Genomic DNA, 21210 nt, shown 5'->3' with positions numbered 1-21210 from the left:
AAGTTGAGACGGATATTATTAAAGAGGAGATGTGTTCAAGGGAAGGAAAATATTTTTCTTTGAAAAAAAGATGACTAAAAGCCTCTAGGAAAGACATTAATGAACTTAATAAAAAAATCAGAATACTGACTGCTAAAACAGACTAACAGAAGGTGAAGAGAAGACACCAGAGAAAGAAGAGGCTAATTAGGATGAAGTTACTTGGTGGAAAACTTGCCTTAAGTAGTATTCTAGTCAATATAGTCAAATTTATTCGACCCAATTCTATTGTAGCTTGGATTACAGCTTACATTCAGCTACTTTGTGGTGTTTTTCTTAAGATCATCTTTGTAAAGCAGAATTCCATGACATTAGCCTGTGCAATTGTTTTTAATAGAACATCTGTATTATCTAAAACCAAACCTTTAACATATTAGTATGAATAAGCACTTCTGTAGAAAGGGCTAGATCGAATACATTTTTTAAGCAAATGTTATGTGCTTTGGCAAAACTATGGGCAAAGAAAAACATTTGACATTGCCAATGACTCCACTAAAATAAGCCGTTTCCCACTACCCGCCCAAGCCGATGGTATGCCAAACCTTTTCAAAGAGACATACGTAGTTCAACCAACACACTGTAAAAGACATTTAAAGGACCTGAAAATGCATTCAGATAAGTTTTAAATTAATGCTAAAGACTGATTCACTTTCTTGCTTGCCAACTGATACTCCCCAGGAGATTATCTAGTTCCACTATTGTTGCAAGACATTTATCAAATTATTTGGGGTATACTCATTTATCCAAGCTTAGCAACATTCAACACAATACTCTGAAGTATCAGTTGACACACAGCCACAAAAGCGAGTAGTGCATTAACGAGTGATAAATGTAACGATCGATACCTGTTCTCACTACTAGAGCTTTGACCAATTCTCCAGTATAAAAACGCGTTTGAATGACATTGGTGCCACAGAACAAAGTATGCCGTTTGTGCACTTCTGGACTGTATATTTCATCTCCCATTGCTTTCGGATATTCTGAGGGATTTGGTAGATTAATCTTTGTGACAGGAACACTTTCACCTTAAATGGAATAAGAGTCTCTAAGCAAGATCAAATAAGAACAGACTTTTTTTTTTCCTTCAAAACTTCAAGCAGAACAATATAATCTCACTTCATCAGCACAGAAGCAGACGTGGAAAAAGCCATCTTCCTTTCAGCACATTATTAGGTAGTCTCTCACTTATTAGCCTCAGCTCACCAGATTCCTTATCCTATTTAACTCTATTCATTATTCACCAATACAGCTTCTGTGCCTCTTACTTCAAATCTGATAGGTGTAAAATACAGTTCATTGAAAGAAAACAGGACAAGCTTCAAGCTTCCTTCTCCTGCTGCAGGGCATCACCCCTTCTTTACTCAGAAAAACTAGAGGGTGAAGAAAATTATTTGCAGCTCCTTTGGTGACTGAGTACACTCAAGCTAGGGCTGCAATCAGTTTTCATCAGTTGCTAGCAGCAGCAAGAGGCTCAAGTATATTCAAAGAATTTAACATGATAAAACACAATCTCTGAGCTACAATTTTCTAAACACTGCCAGTTCGGACAGGTTACCCTAGGAATAACAAACGCTCCATCCTATTTAATGAAGCTGTCCTTCAAATACATCAGGTCCCTGGTGCGCAATTTGAGATTATTTCTGTTTTCAAATACAGCAGAACATTCTACTCACTACCTTCATTCTTGGAAGCATCTAAAAGCTTGGGCTAAAATTTTCTGAAGAAACATACAGCAGAACTCAATCTGCACCGAGTCAAGAGGCAGGAAGACAAACTATCAAGAAGAAAGCTTTTCAACATGAAAACGTCGCTCATTTTTGGAGCTGCCAAGCAGCACCAGGTAGCTGTTGCAGACAAGCAGAACACAAGTACTTTGGACCATATGTAACTGCAAGAACATACACAATTCAAGCAAAATAAAGATATCCACTTCTGCTGGAGCATACTGCAAGTTAAGCATGCCACACAGGTATAAACTAATACATTTAGCCACATAAAACTGTATCAAGTTTACTTTACCTGTTAACATGCTTTCATTTACAATGCAAGTACCACTGAGAAGTACTGCATCACAGGGCATAATTGTTCCATTAGATGGAATCAACATGATGTCTCCAGGCACAAGGTCGGTGGAAAGGATTTCTTCGATTTCTGAGTGTTAAAACACAAACAAGTTTACATGAAAACAGCCATCATATACAAAACCTGATAAAGATCCTCACAGTTAAGATCCAGGTGGTGACCACTAAGATTATACTTTATTTTATTAATGGCATTATGAAAAGTTTTTGAAAAGATACAGAAAAAGCCATCGATACCCCCAATTCCATCATGGATTAAGTTCTAGAGCACATGGATATAGTTCATCATAACAAATGAATCAAGCTTGTACAAAAGATAATAATTAACTAAAGTATAACTTCGGTATAACATGTCCTACAAAACAATATTACACACCATGACCTAACCATCTTCAACTACTGTGATATCCAAGTGAGCAACAGTCCAAAAATAAATTTGCAATCCCTGCTGTGTAATAAATTGTAATGGAAACCCAACATGTGTACATCTTTAAACCAAGAAAGCTACAATGACAGTTACATACGTGGAGTGGTAGATAATCAGAAACAGGGATAGGACAAGCACCTAACCTAGAAGAAACCTGACACTGGCTAAAAGGACAACCCTGAACAGGTGATTATCCAATTTAAATTCCACTTTGCAACTTCTCATTTTCCCATGCAATTTTCCTATGAAATGCATGCATTTCAAGCTGATCAAAGAAAGCACGGATGCACACCAACTTTACACTAACACTTAATGAACAATTTAAATTCAACCTTCCAAACCACCTGTGAAGCCTACCTTGGTTTCCTCTGCAGACAGAAACCCTGACAATGCTGTGAGCTGCTACCATGTCATGTAACATAACATATTGCTGCAAAGGGGAGAAAATAGTTTATTATTTAAAAGCAAAGCTTGTCTTCTTTTAAATGCACATTCTAGCTCTACAAGTAGAAGTGATGAGATTCTTTACCAACATTCTTTTACAACAAAATGTTACTCAAAACATTCTTTTGAACATCGGAAACTTATGGGCAAATAAAGTTTGAGTGCATCAACATGCACACGTTCCTATTTTTAACAGCATTCTGAAACCAAATACACACTGCCATGCAAAGTGTTATAAAAACATTCGGTCATTAACACACAAGTAAGAACTGCAGTAGTTGTATGAACTTGGATTAAGGTAAGAGGGCTTTTTTTGTCTCTGGTCTGAATTCAGAGGTTGCAATTTAAAGATAATTACTACTTTGATTTCCATCAGCTACAGCTAAGTCTACAGAGAAAAACTCATCATCAATTTAATAATCCACATATGTAGCTGGTGCTCAACTCTGTTGGACTTTTTCAAATGGAAGGAAATAATGCAAGATGGAATCACTACTGTAAATACAACTTGGTACATAAACTTGTGCCTAGGTTTTAATTGAAGTGAGGTTGTGTTTCTGTTATCTGAGCTCAACCTAGTGATTCAACAGCATGGAAAGTCAGCAGAGAAGGGTCTCAAAGAGAACTGTAAATCCAGTAAAAAAAAAAAACTGTAAATCTTTCAGCTCAAAGAAGGAAAACCCATAACAATATTCTACCTATATACCTCAAACATTCCTAAAGATTTGCAGACAACTTCACATCAAAATAAACCAACCATAAAAAGCTGAAAAGATGCATCTGTGTTCTTTGAACTTACCTTTCTAATGGTGTAGAGCGAGCTAACAATGGATATTACAGACATGATCACAATTGCTAATGCATAGTAGTGATATTCATCAGTGATCCACAATATCACACTGAACAACTGAAAAATGTAAAAAGGGTTGAGAACCTAGAAGAGTAACAGAACATTAAAGTTACACCAAAAGGCCACACACATTCTCCGTCAGAAAAGTCAGAATCATCCTCCTCCTCCATAGAGGAGATAAATCTTTCAGTTCTATACACATGATTTTTGTCTGATTTGCCAAACTGCTCCCTCTTTTTCACTACTTCCTCAAACCCTCAAAAGCACAGGTCCCACTAAAATAATACACAAATACATACTTTTAAGGCTGTGTGCATTTCCCCCTTTACCTCAAAGCAAAATGACGGGAACGTATGATGCACCTCAAGACACAATTTTTAAATTAATTTGGATGTTATTATCTATTTCTTACTAATAAATGCACTGACAGCTCAAGTTCTTACCCCGTTAGTTCAGGTTGGAGAGTTTCTTTGTTCAAAAGTTTCTATCACATGGATAACAAGTCAATCATTCAAATTCATGGGATACAGGGAAAATGGAACAAATCCAACAAAACTATATGCAAGACATTTGATTTGATGCATATGTTGTAATGTATAATCCCTGGGCCAACAACGGAGAACACAACCAGTGGTTTTATGTTTGAAATTAAGAACAAAAAGATAAGTAAGATGCACACCCATCTTATGATGCACACTCATCTTATGACGCATTTTCTACTGTCCTTGCTAAGGCACCAGGATTGTGAGTTCTGAAGAGCTTACAGCTAAGGCCTTTTAAGTTTGGAGAGCTCAAAAATAAAGGTCCATATCACTTTGCTTTACAGTGCTGAGGTCTAGGGGAAGGTTTCTGTTTTACATTTCTATTTGAAGACCAGTCCAGTAGTCATTGTACTTAAAGTAACTTTTAATGATACTTTTCTTTAATTTGTTAAAGATCTTACCTCCTTAATCAGAAGCTTAAAAATGGAAGGCACTTTCACAGCAATTTCATTTACTCCATAGAATGCTTTTCTGCATTAAAAAAAGAAAAATACCAAAAGATAGTTAAAACTTTTACTAGAAGTTTTATGCTCTTCAAAGTAACTCCATTAATATGAGAAAGTATAAAATATTTAAGCTGTGGCCCCCCTTTAGTTATCATGTTCTTTCAAAAGGCATTTATCAGAAAATGTTTACCTAGGGAGATGTTCCAATACAAAGGTAATTATTTTATACTGTAACTTAATCTTTAGGCTGTAGGTCCAGTGTTAGTAAACATGTCGTTCTGAAAGCCACTATGGGGTTCTCATTAACTTAAGCTCAAACAAGTGTTAACTCTTACCCTCCAGTAAGACACTGTTTTAATGGTTCCGTATCTTAGTTTTATTCTTAGCCTGAACAAAGGCAAATCACGAAAGAGGGAACAAGAAACTAACCTCTGATGGGATCTGAGCTGCTTAAATGACACTGACATGAAGAAGCCCTTAAAGGATGTTCTTAAGGAAAAGGCTTTTCGTGTAGAAAAAGACCCAAATTGACGAATCATTGATAATGGATGAGCAAGCAGCTGTTTCCACGTTTTAAACTCTAAGTAGGTCTCATTTGCAAAAAAACAGCCAGGAATGCTACAGAACCCGAGCTATTCCAGTTTGGGTAGTGTATCAATAAATTAGAACACCAATAATTAAGTACATACCTACATTTTCACAACAAATATTCCAGCTTCCTGTTCACATTTGAGAACCTGAACTATGTACCATTGCAGTTGCATTTTAAAGGTTTTCCCTGCAGTAAGTTTTTTTCTACCTATGCACTTCCGTTGCGCCCCTTGACAAGCATTCTTGCACTGTTAATCTAAAATAGCATGTTAAAAAATTAGCATTTTCCCCCCCTGTTATTTCTTGCCAACCAGAATTAAAAGAAAGAGTGGGGAATGCATTTAGCCCCAACCAACCAGAGACAGACCCATGCGAGCTATTGGACACACCTGTGATACTAATTAAGCTTTTAAAATTCAAGATATAGTCCTGAGACCTGGAAATTTCAGCCTGATCTTCCTAAAAAAAGAAATTAGTTACAGTTCAGGCCATGTTTGCTGCTTCCTGGCATCCAATATTCTTTATCAGCCACTAGTACACTACCCCCTCTCTCAGTGACCACTAGACAAGGATGGGAAAGAAACCAAGAAGCAGCAGAGTGATCTCCCCCAGCATTCCCTTCAAGCCTTCAACAATCTGCAGCTTGAGACAAATGAGCATCTTTCCAGCTAAAGAACCCTTGATGGACTTTTCCACTGGGAATCAGTCTATTTGCTTCTGAACCCATACATGCCCTTCAACATGCCAGTATGTTGTGGTAACATTTATGTCACTTAAATGCAAGCTACTGGAGGGGAAAAAAAGAAAAAACTACTTTGTTTTACATCAAATGCCAAATTCCACCGTGTACCTGCCAGCGTGATTGAAAACATAACTGCTTGTTATTCTTTTTGTACACTCATTTTATTTCAAAATGTTTAGTAGTACATACAATTTCAGAAATACATTCTGAATTACTTTAAGCAATAGTTCCAATTCCCATGGTCAGCATAGTTTGAGAAAAGTGACTCAACACAGTATCAGAGTCTAGTTCCTACTCAATTTATCGGAAAGAACAAGAATTTCATATATCTAACAGCCTTCTTTGAAGGACGCATCAGAGTCAGTAAACACTAATCACTCAATTGTCTTCTAGTTTTCTTAACGCTTTGAGCGCAGGTAATGGAACAAAAACAATTTTTCCCTCAAATACTGTAACATTACCTGTAATCATGCATTCCCTTTGTCAGTCCTGCGCTGTGTTCATTATGAATTGAAGAACAGAACGTAGATTCATCTAGACCTCTAAGTAAAGGAAAAAGTCAATGAGTTATTTAAGAAACATGATATTTCAAATGAAGTATCAGTAAATCAGAAGAGCAATGTCTTTGCCGAGAGTTACACTGCATTATAAAAGAACAAAGTCTATGGATTAATGTTTTTCTATCAATTTTGTCACAACTGTAGATATAAATAAGATGTAAAAAGCAGTCCTCTTGTTGACACATCTTACTCTGTAGGATACTCGTATCAATTTCAATCAAAACGGAGAAACATTAAAAAAAAAAATGAAGTAAAACACTAGCATAACTAGTATTCAAAGGCCTCTAAAAAGAAAAAATGAGTAAGTTTTATAAAACATATTAAATCAATATGGATTAATATTTCTTCAAATTATCTCATTTGTAGTCTCTAAGTAGTAACGTAAAGTACATTGTTTCTAAAATCTGAAGATTTTTGAAACAATTATTAATCAATTTATCATATACATCTATACTGAAGCTATTTTGCAGCATCTTGCTATCAAAGTTTTATCCATGACTAGGTAAAGCACAGTCTACATTTTCAGTACTTCCTTATCACTGGAAGACTCATCTTTACACCAATAGTGATCGCTGTGAAAGCAAATGCTATGATTTAGCACATCTGCAGATAAGCAAGCACGCCTGAAACATCATTATGTTTACAGCTATGGGATCATTTCAACTACTAAATTCAGTAGATTGGACATGTCATGCCCAATATCCAGGCATTTTCTAGCAGACATACTTTGGAAGCACAGGAAAATATCATTACCTGCCAAAAGGCTTTCATAGATGACACGACAAAACCAGGACACAAGTCTTTTTTATACTGGATATCTCTTAAGTTATCTACTAAAAAGGATTCAGAGTTATCCCAGTGAAGAAAAAACTCTTTATTGTGCATATATAGTAACAATTATTTCCATCCTCTAGAACACTGGGAACGCTTTAAACATCCTCACTATTGCAAAGGCTAGGACCACATTTCTGCCAACTTCTTGTGAAAGAAGAGGTGAAAATGTTAATGCGTTAATCTGGCCACAGGTTTACAAGGTTTCCCTAAAATTTTTCAAGTACAAGGATTTTAAAATCATGATTTTTAGATGAAGACATCTACGATTCTCTGTTAATAATGGTGCCTTTCCTCCCATTCTATCCCAAATGATTCACTTTTTCTTTTCTTGCACAAAAAGGAATGTAACAGCGGGTTTAAGAGCAGCCCCTGAAACTAAGTACTTTATATGCAAATATGCATACCCATGTGTAACATCCGTGCAAAGACAAAGCTTCTAGCAGGATGTTGTCTGCTTTTTACACTACTGTTACAGTACTGAATTCCCAGGCCATTTAAAAAAAAAATCCCTGCATCCACACAGTTTATTACATAAAGCACTCATCAACTCACTCAGAGATTCAGTTAACACCAGCTAAAATAAAACAGACATACAAGGTCAAAGTTGCATCCTCTTTGGCTATGTGACCAAGTCTGATTTAGTTTAAGAACCATTACACTTGCATTTCCTTTGTTTAAAAGAGTGATCTTAATATTATGTTATTGTAAAAAGAACAATGATATGAAACTGAAGCTCTCATAACCAAATTTGTTGCCCAAGAAATTTTAATTTGCTTCCCTTCTGTAGTTTGCTAAGTCTTTAATTATGTGATCAAATTGTTCCGTCTCTGGATACTTGAATAATTAACTGCATAGAGTGAATCTATCTTCATGATGCAGTATTGTTCTTAGATCACTACTACAACTGCGTTGCTTGCCTTATGATTTTACTAGAAAGTCCTCAGTCTCATATCCCATCTCTTTATAAAATTGATTCTCTACCGTGTTATTAGGCAACACCAATTTCTGTTTTTTTTTACACAAACTGAAGAGCAGATTAAGATAAAGTATCTCAATGAAGAACAAACATTTAAGACTTCTTTTCAGACTATTTATCATTTATAAGTTCAGCTATTATTTCAGAGGTGGTATCTAGTACTTCACTACATGATTGTACCTAATTCACTTTAGAGAAAAGTTATAGCAAATTTCTTATTTGACTTTGTGCAAGAGTGACTTAGTACTCTGCCAGTATCAGGTATGTCTCAGATCCAGCTGTTTCTCTTCTTTATTATTCAATTGCTAAATAACGGTGTCCAGCTCAGCTACAGTACCTGACTGAACAAGTGGTCAGGCTCAGTCATTGCTAATACACCAAATAAATGGAAGTTTGGCGTATCAGCAAGAATGTGATTGAATAAATGCTCACATAACTTCACAGACATATCTGAGATTTTTCCGGGGCTTATAAATTGGCTGAGTTATCACAAGAACATCAAAAGGCACAATCAAACAGCCAACAAATACCAAGTTTCAAGTCACTGCTTTAATGCTAAGGAACAACATTTTTTCTAAACGTGGAGTCGTATGATTTTTTTCCTGTATCAATTCTTTGCATAAAAGTATAGTTTTGGGGGTTTTGTTTTGTTTTTTTGTTTGTTTGTTTTTTTTAAAGTCTCATCTGTGGGAAATATTGCCTTTGAACAGTTAAAATTTGCAATGCTATAGGCATGAAAACCAAATCTGATAATGCAAAATGACAAATGTCACTACCTGTACCACTGTAATTCATGGGAGGTTTAGCATAAAAAATACATAAAAAGCTTTTAATTATTTACACATGAACTGAGACATTTCCACCCTCCCAGAGCAGCCGTGCTCAGTATTGTAACTGCTTGTATTATGATAATTTCTTAAATTGTTGTCATTGCTGATAAATTTCCATACTATATGCACACATGTTTTTTGAAAACATAAGAAACATTTGCCGAGTATGTTTCTTCTAACAGAAATTTTGGCTATTTTTCTTTCCTTCAGTCACCGATCGTTAATTTTTCCTATATGTAGTGCTTGGACTTTTCCACATGATGGTTCAATGCGGTAAACATTGATTTAAGTTAAAAAGCGGTTATATTTCTGATCCGAACATCTTATTTTAACAAGCAGTTGCCAAAAATGGAGAAGCCTGTGTTCATTTAACTTGTTAGCACTATGAGAAGGCCTTATCATTAGCATCAGAAAAAAGAACTTTCTTCTTCAACCCTAAGGTTGAAGTGCTGCTGGATAAAAGAAAATACAGCACATCATTCCGTAAGCACAGCTAGTACTGCCCGCTAAGAGTGGCATTCCATCAATGAGAGAAGAGACCTGTTTTTGTTACTAAAGAGTAACAAGGGAGAGATCAAATTCAGCTCAACTAGACTAAAATGTAGCGGCACAGACCTACCAAAAGATAAGCAACAAGGTATTTGGAGAATTCCCTTCTTCCTAGATACTCTTTTTGGGTCTAGTTCAGAAGCAATGCAAAAAGTCTAGGTTATTCTATCAGAAAGAAAGTTTTTAAGATTTTATAGAAGGGGAACTACTTACTGTCCATAAACAGGTGCTCTGATTCTCAAATAACACTCCAAGAATAAGCAAAAAGCCTGCAGAGGCATGCAGCCAGTCACCCTATACGAATCAGGCTCCATAAAGGTAGATTAAACAAATACCTTCTTTCCAAAGTCACACACGACTTAAAAATCTCCCTGCTCTCACTGTGGTTCAAACAAAGACTCAATGAGCTAAAACAGCTGGTCAGAATACGACAGTTTTCACAGTTTTCACCATATTCTTTGTCATGCTATTGTATTTTAAAAAAACGCAGTCTGCAGCACAACACAAAAGAAAAAAAAAATATTCTTACCGTAAGACATCAAAACTTTGAACCGAATCATTCCAGAAATACTTCACGCTGTGATGTGTGAAATAACGAATCTGCAAGGGCAGACACAGATATTAAACTAGCACCGCTTAACACCTCTCTTCTGACTGACTTTGTTCTGGACAGCGATAGAAAGTGAATTTAGAAAAACTGCACCAAAAAATTAACAGTTTTCTTTCAGAATAATATTTTAAGCATTCCACAATTTCTAGTAACAAGTTATTGAGGAAAAAGATTTGTGCTCCACCCAAAGAATAAGTTAGCCTTTTAGACAAAAGTAGCAGCTCACACGTGCTGTATTGTGTGTGGTTACTCTAGATAGTACTTGAGATACTTTGAAAATTAGCAAGCATAACTTACAGGCAAATATTTTTTCAAATCATTTTTATTCTCTTCTGCAGCAGATTCACAGAAATGAACAGCATGGCCATTTGAAACCTTGTGTACAATAGCGTTAGGATTCTGTAAAGGGTTGGCTCCCAAAGAAGGCATAATGCGAACCTTTGCACAAAACCATATCTTGAATTCATCCTTAAAGAGAGGAAAAAAATGAGCTGGTTGAAACACCATTTAAACAGCATTCATTTAACTACAACAGCTGTAGTGAAATGTGTCAACAACAGATGACAGATTAGCAGAGCCTATACATAACTACAGAAGGTATCCCCAAGTTAATATCAGCGACCTTAAGAATACATTTTCACAATTCTAAAAGCATATTTTTGCACTGATTTTTTTTTTTTTTAACCAGTGAGTTTTGGTACTTGAATTTGACATCTTCAGCCCTTTACAATTTAATATAGTTGGTCTGCAGGAGGAATAACTATGGGATTCCTGCTGCACTCACCTTGCAACTTCAAATAACTGAGGACTTAACCAGGGACTGTACACAGCAATTGTGGAGGAAGAAAATCACTTGAAATCAAACCACACTTGGGTCCCCAGTTACACCTTAATACAACAAACGTATCTTTCCTGAACAAGGGAGGGGAAACCCGAAAACCATGTTATCAGGTTATATGAACAAGGTATCTATTCTGTAACTTTTGATGACAACCGCATTCATGTATTTAATTCTTAAAATACAAAAGCAAAGACTTTCTTTTTGCTATGTCCTCTGCAAACAGCTGCCAGTCTTCCCACATGGGCAGCAAAGCTATGTACAAGGAGCAGCAAAAGCTACGGGCAGGAAAGCTATCCACAAGTACCAAGGAGAACAGTTCTGCAGTGCTGTAAAACAAAATCCTTCCTACACTGCAGGCAAGGATTCGTGTATTTTAGCAAGCAGCAAGAGGGATGTGAAACAACTGCAAACCAGGAGAAGCACACCCTCCTATAGACTTACAGTTGTTCTCAGCAGAACCACTTCACAGTCTTTAAGCGTAGTCCTTCTGCATGTTGCTTTCACGCGCCACTGAGGCATCCAGTAGAGGAGGAGGAGAAGAAAACCACCAGAACAGATCACTCCTACAGTAACTAGCACCAACTTCCAACGACACAGGTCATAACCATAGATCTCCTGCATGGAAACAGAGAAACAAATAACAAACAGTGACCCTCTTTAATTGCTCTTGCTCGGGAAGCCAACATTTATTTTTTCCATAAGTGCAGTATTTAAAGCAAATCAAATCTCAAAGCCATTTTCTCCTTTTTCTTTTCTGGGTGGAGGAAAGACTCAAAAAACTTAATACATGACAGGGAGGCAGCAAAAAGGAGGACTGTTTTGCTCAGTCAGAAATACAAATGTCAGTAAAAGCCTCAGAAAGGCAGAGCATATGCGTCGCTTACAACATTTCATTACAGGACCTGTCTGCTCTCTGCACCGCTCCCTAAGGACTTTGCTTGCAACACAACCTGCCTTAACTCTCAGTGAGCACCAAATTTTTGACCACGACTATGACCCAGCACAAGGCAACTAAACAGTTAAGAGTAAAAGCATATCTGTTTTTGTCAAATGCTGATTTTACCACATTAGCATTTGATTAGCTAGCATAGCTCTGAATGCTAGCATAGCATTAGTTTTTGTTGCCAGCAGAATTTCATACATTCTAAACAAGCACGTAAATAATTTGTCAAGAACTACTTTTTAGTACAGAAACTGGCTTATTTTGCCTGCCATTTAACAAGAAATGCTACCGTGAAACATTAGGAACTGCAAGCTGCACTGTCAAAGGTTCTGTAACTTGCACCAGCTGGAAAAATCCTCCCACTAAAAAACCAACAAAGTATTAAGCGTGTAAGTAGGGAAGTACCAACTTAACCTGATGACAGCCAGGAACAGAAAATAATTCAGTGACTTACTAGATGCTGTGTTACATTCCTGAGTTTCACATTACATCATTAGGTTATATTTCCTGCTGCAAAAGGGCAATGAAGTTTCCCATTGAGTCCCACACACATTGTTCATATTGACACCAACTTTTTGCAAATTCTTTTGTACTTTTCATTAAACAGTATTAGAAATTGTTTAAATTCCTTTCCTAAGAAAAGGCTTTTCAACAAGTTCATTTTGCAGCCTTCTCAGCTGACAAAAAGCAGAGACAAAACCCCTTCTCTGTTACCCCCAAAACACTGGAGTCAGTATTCACTCCTTACCAATAAAAACAGGTGGGCGAAAGATAGTGGGAGAGGTTAAGGCTTCTTTTTTTTTTTTTTTTTGGGGGGGGGGGGGGGGGGGTGTGGAATTCTTCCCAAAAATATTTATTTTAGCGATCAGACTATAAGCATCTCAGCTTCATTTCTTATTGTAAGGTGTATTTGCCTACTCTCCGTACTAAAGCTGGTCTAGTGAAGAGCAGCTTTTCCTAGCAGCATGCACAAAGAAGGAACAAGGACTTCAGTTCACAGGAATCCACCATATCCCAACATACCCCAAATATTTTCTGCTGTCTCTAGAATGGGATAGAAATTTAAAGATCAGCTGCCACTATTTGCCTGTCAAAGCCAACTGCTGCATCTTCCAGGACAAACAACAAGAGATATCATTGCTCTAGTAAGCAGCAAAGTTTATGTGCTACCAAATACCCATAAAAATGCTCACCATGCTTTAGGGAATGGCTCTTATCTGCATAAATATGAATATACAAGAGTATGCAGAGTACAGTCAGATTACAGAGCATTAACCTGCTTTAAATGACTAGAAAAAAGCTGCAAGATTTGGAGAAAAGAAAAATACCAAAACAAAACCAAGCAAAGGCTTTCAACAAAAACATTTCCTATCCCAAGACTAGATTTCTTAATACCAAAAAAGATTATCAAGGATAACCTTATAAAATTGCTAAACTCATTTAAACTGAAACAGTCCAATTCCTGATGAAATATGCTTCATCTAGAGAGAAAATCATGAAAGTTTGTTTCTTTCCCCATATAAAAATAGACGAACAGAATTAATTACCATCTCATCCTCCTCTGCTTTATTGACAAATTTCTTTTCTTCTTTCTCCATGTTTAGTACGATATGGAACTTCTCAACTTGAGATATGGAAGACCTTTAACAACAAAATAATTAAAAATCGAAACAACATTACTGATTTTATACTTAAGTATTAGGTTGCTTTATTTTCTGTAGGTGCATAGACATAAAACACACTGACAACATATTAATATACATCTTAAATTTTCACTGTTACTTGTTTCCAGTAGTAATGACCCAAGGAGCTCTAGTAAAGATTTAAGATTGAACACTGGATGAATACAAGTGAAATATTAGAGAAACAGTAAGGTCTAAAAGAGGGAAATGAGTTTAAACCAATTTAACTGGGTTACACTCTAAATGCAGCAAGCAGGTTTTCGTACGTTCTACAAACTTCACGATGGAAACTTAAATTAAACCTGTAAAAAAAAAAAGCTTAAAAGTAGGTGCAGATTACACATTTCTATCATTCTATACTGTAGTAGCTCCTATCAGATGCTTTCAGAGGCCAGGTTATGCTCCACAAGGAAAGGCATTGTACCCTTGAGATGTGCTTTTCTCATCTGAGAAGACAAATAAGTATGTGCTAAAAAACATTTAGTCCCCAGTTTAATCTTTCTAAATCAAGACATGCTTAATGGTAAGATAGTCTTTTCCCTTCTTTCCAATTCTTTTACCATTCAATTTGTATCAATGGGTTCATTTCTTATTGTAAATCTCTTACAGTTGCAAATCTTGAGGGATGCTTCGAGGATAAATTACAATCACAAGTTTCATGAATAGGGAAAGGCATGAAAAAATAGGAAGCTGTCTATGAGATGAACATATTGCAGACAGATCCCTATTCCAATAGGGAAGAGCTACAAACAAGAGGCTACAGAATACTATGAGGTTCATCAGAAGTTTCATCATCACATAGACAAAGAAAATCAAAAGATATCAGTCAAAAAGCTAAATTTTTGAAATTAAAACTGCATCCAACCTTCATTTGTGTATCCTTGTACGTGTTAATTGTATACAAATTATAATTAATGCACCAGTATTGTATTTCCACAGGACCACCAACCATAGTTAAAACCATTGAATAGCCAGTGCTAACCGGTCAAGGCATGGATTAGCTATCATTCTCTGCACTGACACTGTACAGCCTTTGTTTTTATTTATTCCACATGTATAAACCTCTCTGAAGATAGCACTTACTACCACAGCATATAAGCAGTCCTCAGGTATTAAGGATTCACTGTCATAGCACAAGTAGTTGTTGTCATTTTTCAGACAGAATGCTGTTACCAAAAAAAAAAAAAAAAAAATAATCAAGGTGAAAGCCACCCACTTAACTTCATCTCAGCTGTCCATTGAAGACTAGAATGCCACTAGTCAAAATACTTAGCCTTAGGTGGCATTATGATAAAAGCACAACCATTACCAAGTTCTTTGCTGTCATTAACTCCCCAACATTTTCACAAATCAAATCACCAGACTTCAAAGCCAGACCGTGGATCCATGCACTTACATTCAGCAGCAATGCCAACTTCAAAATGTCCTTCCCTCACAACTCCTGCGATTTATCAACATCATCACATCCTCACGTGTTTTCTGCAAGCTACCACCTCCTTTCCAGTTAAGCCAACAAATGAAACAGGAACCCAACGGAAAAGGTTTCTGTTTCTGCCCAAATCTGGGTCTCCTCAGAAATCTGCTGAATAAGGTCTTAATGGAAGAAACGCACACTCAAAGCAAAGAACTGCATCCCAACACAGCGCTCAGTCACAGGTGAGAAACAAACTCAGAACTTCATAAATTGAGTGCTTGATACAGTTTGTACTTTCTTCTGTATGGAAGGAAGCTAATTTGATAACAAACACCAGGTCATGCTCCTGTTTTATTAAGCTGAAAAATTTCTATTGCTATCCAATACTGAACTATGAATACCTTTCTTACTGCAGATTAATCTGGAAATTAAGCCAAAAGATATCTACCACTGATACTTCCTTATCTGTTACACAAGTCATGCAAGTTCTAAAACACATTTTTGTTAAAATTGCCACTTTTCTTCACTAAAAAGCTTTCTATCCTGTGAAAAATACATACATGAAACCAGTTAAAATCTGTCCTAAACCTGCACAGGACTGCTAAGAAATGTCCGCAGAACAATCTTTGAATTAATAACATCAAACAACTTTATGCGCACTGCACAAATCACATTTTCAATCAAGAAGTCATGCAGCCAGGAAGAGTTTTGTGTATTTACAGAACTATATTTCTAATAGTGTTCACGGCTCATGAGAGAATTACTAATTTATCATACTTGAACTAGTCTGCTCTTAAACAAACACGCATTTCCCTGCTACAGTGTACCACAACATCAAAACCAGTGCCTGAAGGCAAGACTGCAACCTTGATGAGCATATCTAGCAACAACCATACTTGATACAGGAAAGCACTAGGTGGCAAAATAAAAGCAGCTTCAAAATCAGTAAATCTCAACCGAGATTTCCATATGGCCAACACGTCAGAACAGGCACCTTATGGGACACCGCGGCAGCACGAGAGAAGTGCAATTGCTGTAATTTAGGGCCATTCCACAGCTAGGAAGGAGCATCAAGTCATCAGTCTGAAGAAGCACGAAGAGAAATCTCAGCACTGAGAGCACCAGCAATAATTCCTGTGATTCAGAGAGTTCTTTGAACAGCTGGGTAGAATCACACAGGGAATACACAAGGAGCATTAGGAGGCTATTTTTGACTCACATCATTAGCTCCATCTGCATTATTTTATACAGACTCATTTACTGAGCCACCTTCAACACACACATTGTCATTATTTCTCACAGACTATAATTTGCCATATTAAACTCAAATTCAAATCTCTGAACTTATAAAACATTAGAGATCTTTTCTTAGTTGATAGGTCATGAAAATCATTACTATTGAGCAATGAAGAACAGCACCCTTTCTCCAATCTTATCCCTTTGGGCACATCATCAGCCCAAGCTCATCATCAGGAGTTCAAACCCGTAACTGCTTTGGGTTTGTTTCTCACTGCCCTGCTGACAGTTGGGGTGGAACACCACCACCATGGGCTCCAAAGGTTACTCTCTTTGGAGGCAACTACTGGGGCAGATCGAAGAAGTAAGTAGCAGCATCTCACCAATTCAGGAGAGAGTTTGGCAATATGCATTTGATCTTTACTTCCTTCTATAACATGGTGGGAAATTAAACACTTCAATACCTTAAACATTTAATTAAACATTTAAATATGAGCCTTGGACTTTTCAGACTACAAGGGAGTATGACATTTTAGTAGTACTAGAATTGAAGTGAGGTTGAAATCCACTCACAAGACATAATGTGGACTCAAGAATATTCAAATATAAAGTGCCTCTGAAGTAAATGCTGCCACACAGCCTCTTGCCGGCACAACTTCCCTGGAGCAAACAGCTAGAAAACTCCTTTCCCCCTTTAACAAACTGAAAATAGCATCCAAAACCCACTATTTATTCCTTTTAAAGAAATAATGGAAATAGTGAAAGTTACTGTCACTCCACTTACATAATTTTTACTCATTGAGCTACTATTCTATAGCTAAGCATATTCTAGAGTCAGAAAAGTAGGAAATATCAAAAAGATCTGTAGAAGAAATGCTATTTGCCACTGAGACTAAGCAAATGAAATCACTTGCAACATTTTAGAACAACATAGGCATAAATTTAAATGGTATAGCATTCAGCTGAACCGGAAGTACTTCTAAAAGCGTACATTTGAATCACATGTTAAATAGCAAATCTGCAACTTAGTTTGAAAAAGTATATCAAAATTAAGTTAAACTGCATTTGCTATTTGCCTCTGTCCTGAAGAGTATGTAGCTATGAGCAGCACAGCACTTCAATTCCAGATTTAAGCAGATGTTACCTTGGAGCTAAAGCAGATCACAGATTGGATCACTGGAGAAACAACGGCAGTGAACAGACCTTAAAGCCATACGCATCCCCCACAGTGAAGAAAATATTGCACCTTTTCTGAATTACTACACTAATATCTATTTGTTGATCTATCCTGACTAAACAACCAGGACAGCAAGCAGTTCTACCAAAATATTTATAGGCAATAAACATTTGTAGCAACAGTATAAAAGCTGCAAGTGACCTCATGGCATATTTATTAAGGAAAACGTTGTAAAAGAACTACAGTAAGTCTCAATCAGTGTGCCTGAAGAGTTCTGCAAGCCACACTTTCGAGGACTACTAGCTACTAACAAACTACTTTAATGCAAATTTTACCCTTCAAGTTTGATTTGGGGGGGTGGGAAGCAAAGAGATCTTCCCTCTGTTCTCCTCAATGTTTGTCCCAAGTCCATAACTAAACTAATAACTAAATACAACTAAAACTAATCCTGCTTTAGCACACATACATTGTTGTCATCAGTTTATTCTTCTGGTTTTCCAGTTTAACTGGAAGTTTCATAATTTCAAGAGAAAAATTCCAAGGTCTGGAAAGATTACAGCTACAAAGGAAAAAACTTCTGAGATCTGCTGCAGTCACTGGGTATTTTAAATACCAAGTTTCTCAGGTGAAAATACAATTCTGACAGCTCAAGTCGTTAGTAAAATCCACGTATGGATATGCATAAAAAATTATCAAGTTATTACATATGCTTATGCTGTCATAATTTCCCTGCTTAAAATACACATGTAAATAAATTTACAAACTTGTATCTTAAACATTCCCTAGTTTATTCTTTTCAGATATTTGTAAAAATCCCGAGATAACTGAAAGAGTCTCTCTTACCAGCAAGCAGTCCAGCAGCTGTCCTCTGCACTTACTTTTGTTACCATGAAGTAGCGAGGCAGTTCTTAATAACTGAGACCCTATCTACAAGGGAAGTCCTGACAAATGAACTATTTTGTCTAAAATCTAAAAAAAGTCTCCAAGGGCTTTTCAAACTGTTATCAAAAGATTAACATATCAAAGAAAATTTGGCACTGCTTGGAATGCCTTTTTTTTTTTTTTCCCTTTTCCCTCCAGTGTGGCGGAACAATGCAGGCCTGTGCCGGGCTCCAGGCATTGCCTGCCACTCCAGCTCCTGCTATTCCAGCCACTAACGCCTCTCCAGGAGCCTGCGGACTTGTTTCAGGTCTGTGCACCAGTCCCGATACCATCTGCCCAGCTGAAAACAGATGGGCTTCACAGCAAACCCCTTCCTGGATTTACGGCTATTGCGAGTGATGACAGCAATGTTCATTTTGAAGAGCGAATTGATGATAAAGGCAGTGGTTAATACATACACACATTTCTCACTCTCAGCATTTTACAGTTTATCACAGAGCATAGTGAAGCCGGCATATACACCGAGTTAGACAAACTTTAGAGATCAAGTGTTACAAAGCTAAAAGAGGGAACTTGCTCACTATCTGAACATTGCAGAAACAAGTTACTTTTCTGTACAAGACAGGGATGAACCAGCACTGCTTTGGTAAGAACACAAAGGGCAAAGGAAAAGATCTAGCAAGGCAGGCAGGAAAAGCAAGAGACGCCAAAAACCACCTATGTGCAAAGATTAATACAAGTCAGTCTTCCTCAGCTGCCTACATAATCACTGTCATTAAATAAACCAAGCACCGTAACCTTCTACAGGAAGAGAATTAAGACCCAAAAAAACTGACTGACCTGTCTAGAAAAAGATCATGGTATAGATCAAACATGAATCAAGTTCCTGAAATCTGATCTAGTGTCTTACTAAGTGACCGTCTGGCTCTCCTGGGTATCTCAGTATTTTAAGGGTATAAATGGCATCGTGGTATCTTTAAGGGCTACTGAAAGACTAAAAATCCTTTTCCAGAACTTACTTACAACAAATGTATCCTCCATTAAGAGACATTTTACAGCTCTGGAGTTGAAAACTATGTTTCTAAATAGCTTGATGTCATTACAAGTCTTTCAGGTTTCAAGTCTTTCAGGTTTCTGAATTAAAAAAGTATCTTGAAGAGTTATTCTTAACCACAGATAGTGGCTGCTGCTGTCAAAACACAGAAAAAAAACATGTCTTGTTTTGAAACTAGAAAGCCAAACATCATTTCAGTCACTCAGAAATTAACATTTCTGCACTTTAGAGCCATACTTCCAATCCTTTATCAGAAGAAGGAATCAACCTCACAAGGTAACAGACCTTACAAAAGCACTACCACCTGGGCTTACTCTTGTCCCAGTAACATGCAATTCCCACACACTGAAAGCAGTTACCAAACACTCCATTTTTTTCCCATGCATTATGGTAAAGGTTTTTGGCATTCGTGGAATGGACCTACAGGAGGTCTGCAATTGCTTTACATATACAGAACACCAACTAATGCTCAATTTCTGCCATACTGGCAGTTATGAAACTAAAAACTGAGGAAGTAGTCAAACTAGATGAGCAATAAGTAACAGGCCAGGAAGAGATATGTATCTTCTGAGAACGTGTTCAATTTCAAAATAAATCCAAATTCTTACAGAAGATGAAAACACAGCCTGGGTTACAGCTGACCATTAGCAGAAGTGGATGGCAGTTAATTTTAGAAAGTGACTGTGAGAGGAAAAGTGTATTCTTTTGCCCTGCCATAGAAGCCAGCTTTCCACATCACCCTACAAGGGCTGTGCATCAGGTGCTGCACTGGAGCACTTGGCACATCCAGGGATATGGTGCTTTGGAAGACAGTTCTGTGCTCACATCTCAAGCCAAATACCAAAAGTTGCTTTGAATATTAAGTGTATTTCTGATTTTGCATGTTATAATATGCCCATATGCATATAAAACAAAGTACCTCTTGTCTAACTACTAGCAGTAAAAAAAAATGAAAATGCTTCTTCAAAATTATTCCAGAAAGATTATCCCTGCCATCCTGCTAATGAGACCTGCTCTACATAACACTTGGCAGCACTGACCACACAAAGTTGCATTCAATACATTGCTTTCAATGTGTGTGTAATATTTAACTGATGTTAGAATTGCCAGCAGCCAAGGAAAGAAGTTCTACGTACAGCTTAAGCAACCACGCTCCAGAAAAAGCACACTTTTAAATGGAGCTATAAAAATAGAAGGAAAAGTCTTATCAGCTACTTCTACTTGAGCTTGCAGCTCCTGCCCATGCCAACTGCCAATGAGTTCCACATACAATACCTGAAAAGCAGAATCTAAAACACTGACTTCATTTAAAATGTGATGAACCAATAACTACAGGGACAAGGACACAGGCTAAGAAGAGCAGAAAAAATAAAGATAAAAAAAGACTCAGGAGCACATTCTTCCCAAACCATATCACATAACATGCTGCACATGTTAAAAATCAATCACCAAGAAAAAAA

The 21210-nt window shown here is 36.9% G+C and overlaps 1 protein-coding gene across 7 annotated transcripts in view; it reads right to left on the bottom strand.

Annotated features, from left to right (window-relative positions):
• Positions 1-21210, bottom strand: part of ATP13A3 (ATPase 13A3) — a 61291-nt gene that overhangs the window by 24857 nt on the left and 15224 nt on the right. For all 7 annotated transcript variants that reach the window (XM_074593113.1, XM_074593115.1, XM_074593112.1 and 4 more), the window contains 10 exons: positions 13853-13946; positions 11804-11977; positions 10819-10989; positions 10441-10511; positions 6624-6704; positions 4785-4854; positions 3791-3925; positions 2905-2977; positions 2059-2190; positions 885-1064 (listed from right to left, as the gene is read on the bottom strand). In XM_074593113.1, the coding sequence (XP_074449214.1) occupies positions 885-1064; positions 2059-2190; positions 2905-2977; positions 3791-3925; positions 4785-4854; positions 6624-6704; positions 10441-10511; positions 10819-10989; positions 11804-11977; positions 13853-13946 (1181 nt within the window). The remainder of the gene's footprint in view (positions 1-884; positions 1065-2058; positions 2191-2904; positions 2978-3790; positions 3926-4784; positions 4855-6623; positions 6705-10440; positions 10512-10818; positions 10990-11803; positions 11978-13852; positions 13947-21210) is intronic.

The sequence above is a fragment of the Larus michahellis genome, chromosome 6 (genome assembly GCF_964199755.1).
Source record: "Larus michahellis chromosome 6, bLarMic1.1, whole genome shotgun sequence".
Lineage (NCBI taxonomy): Eukaryota > Metazoa > Chordata > Aves > Charadriiformes > Laridae > Larus > Larus michahellis.
The sequence above is the reverse complement of the archived record's forward strand: the minus strand, read 5'-3'. Positions and strand labels throughout refer to the sequence as shown.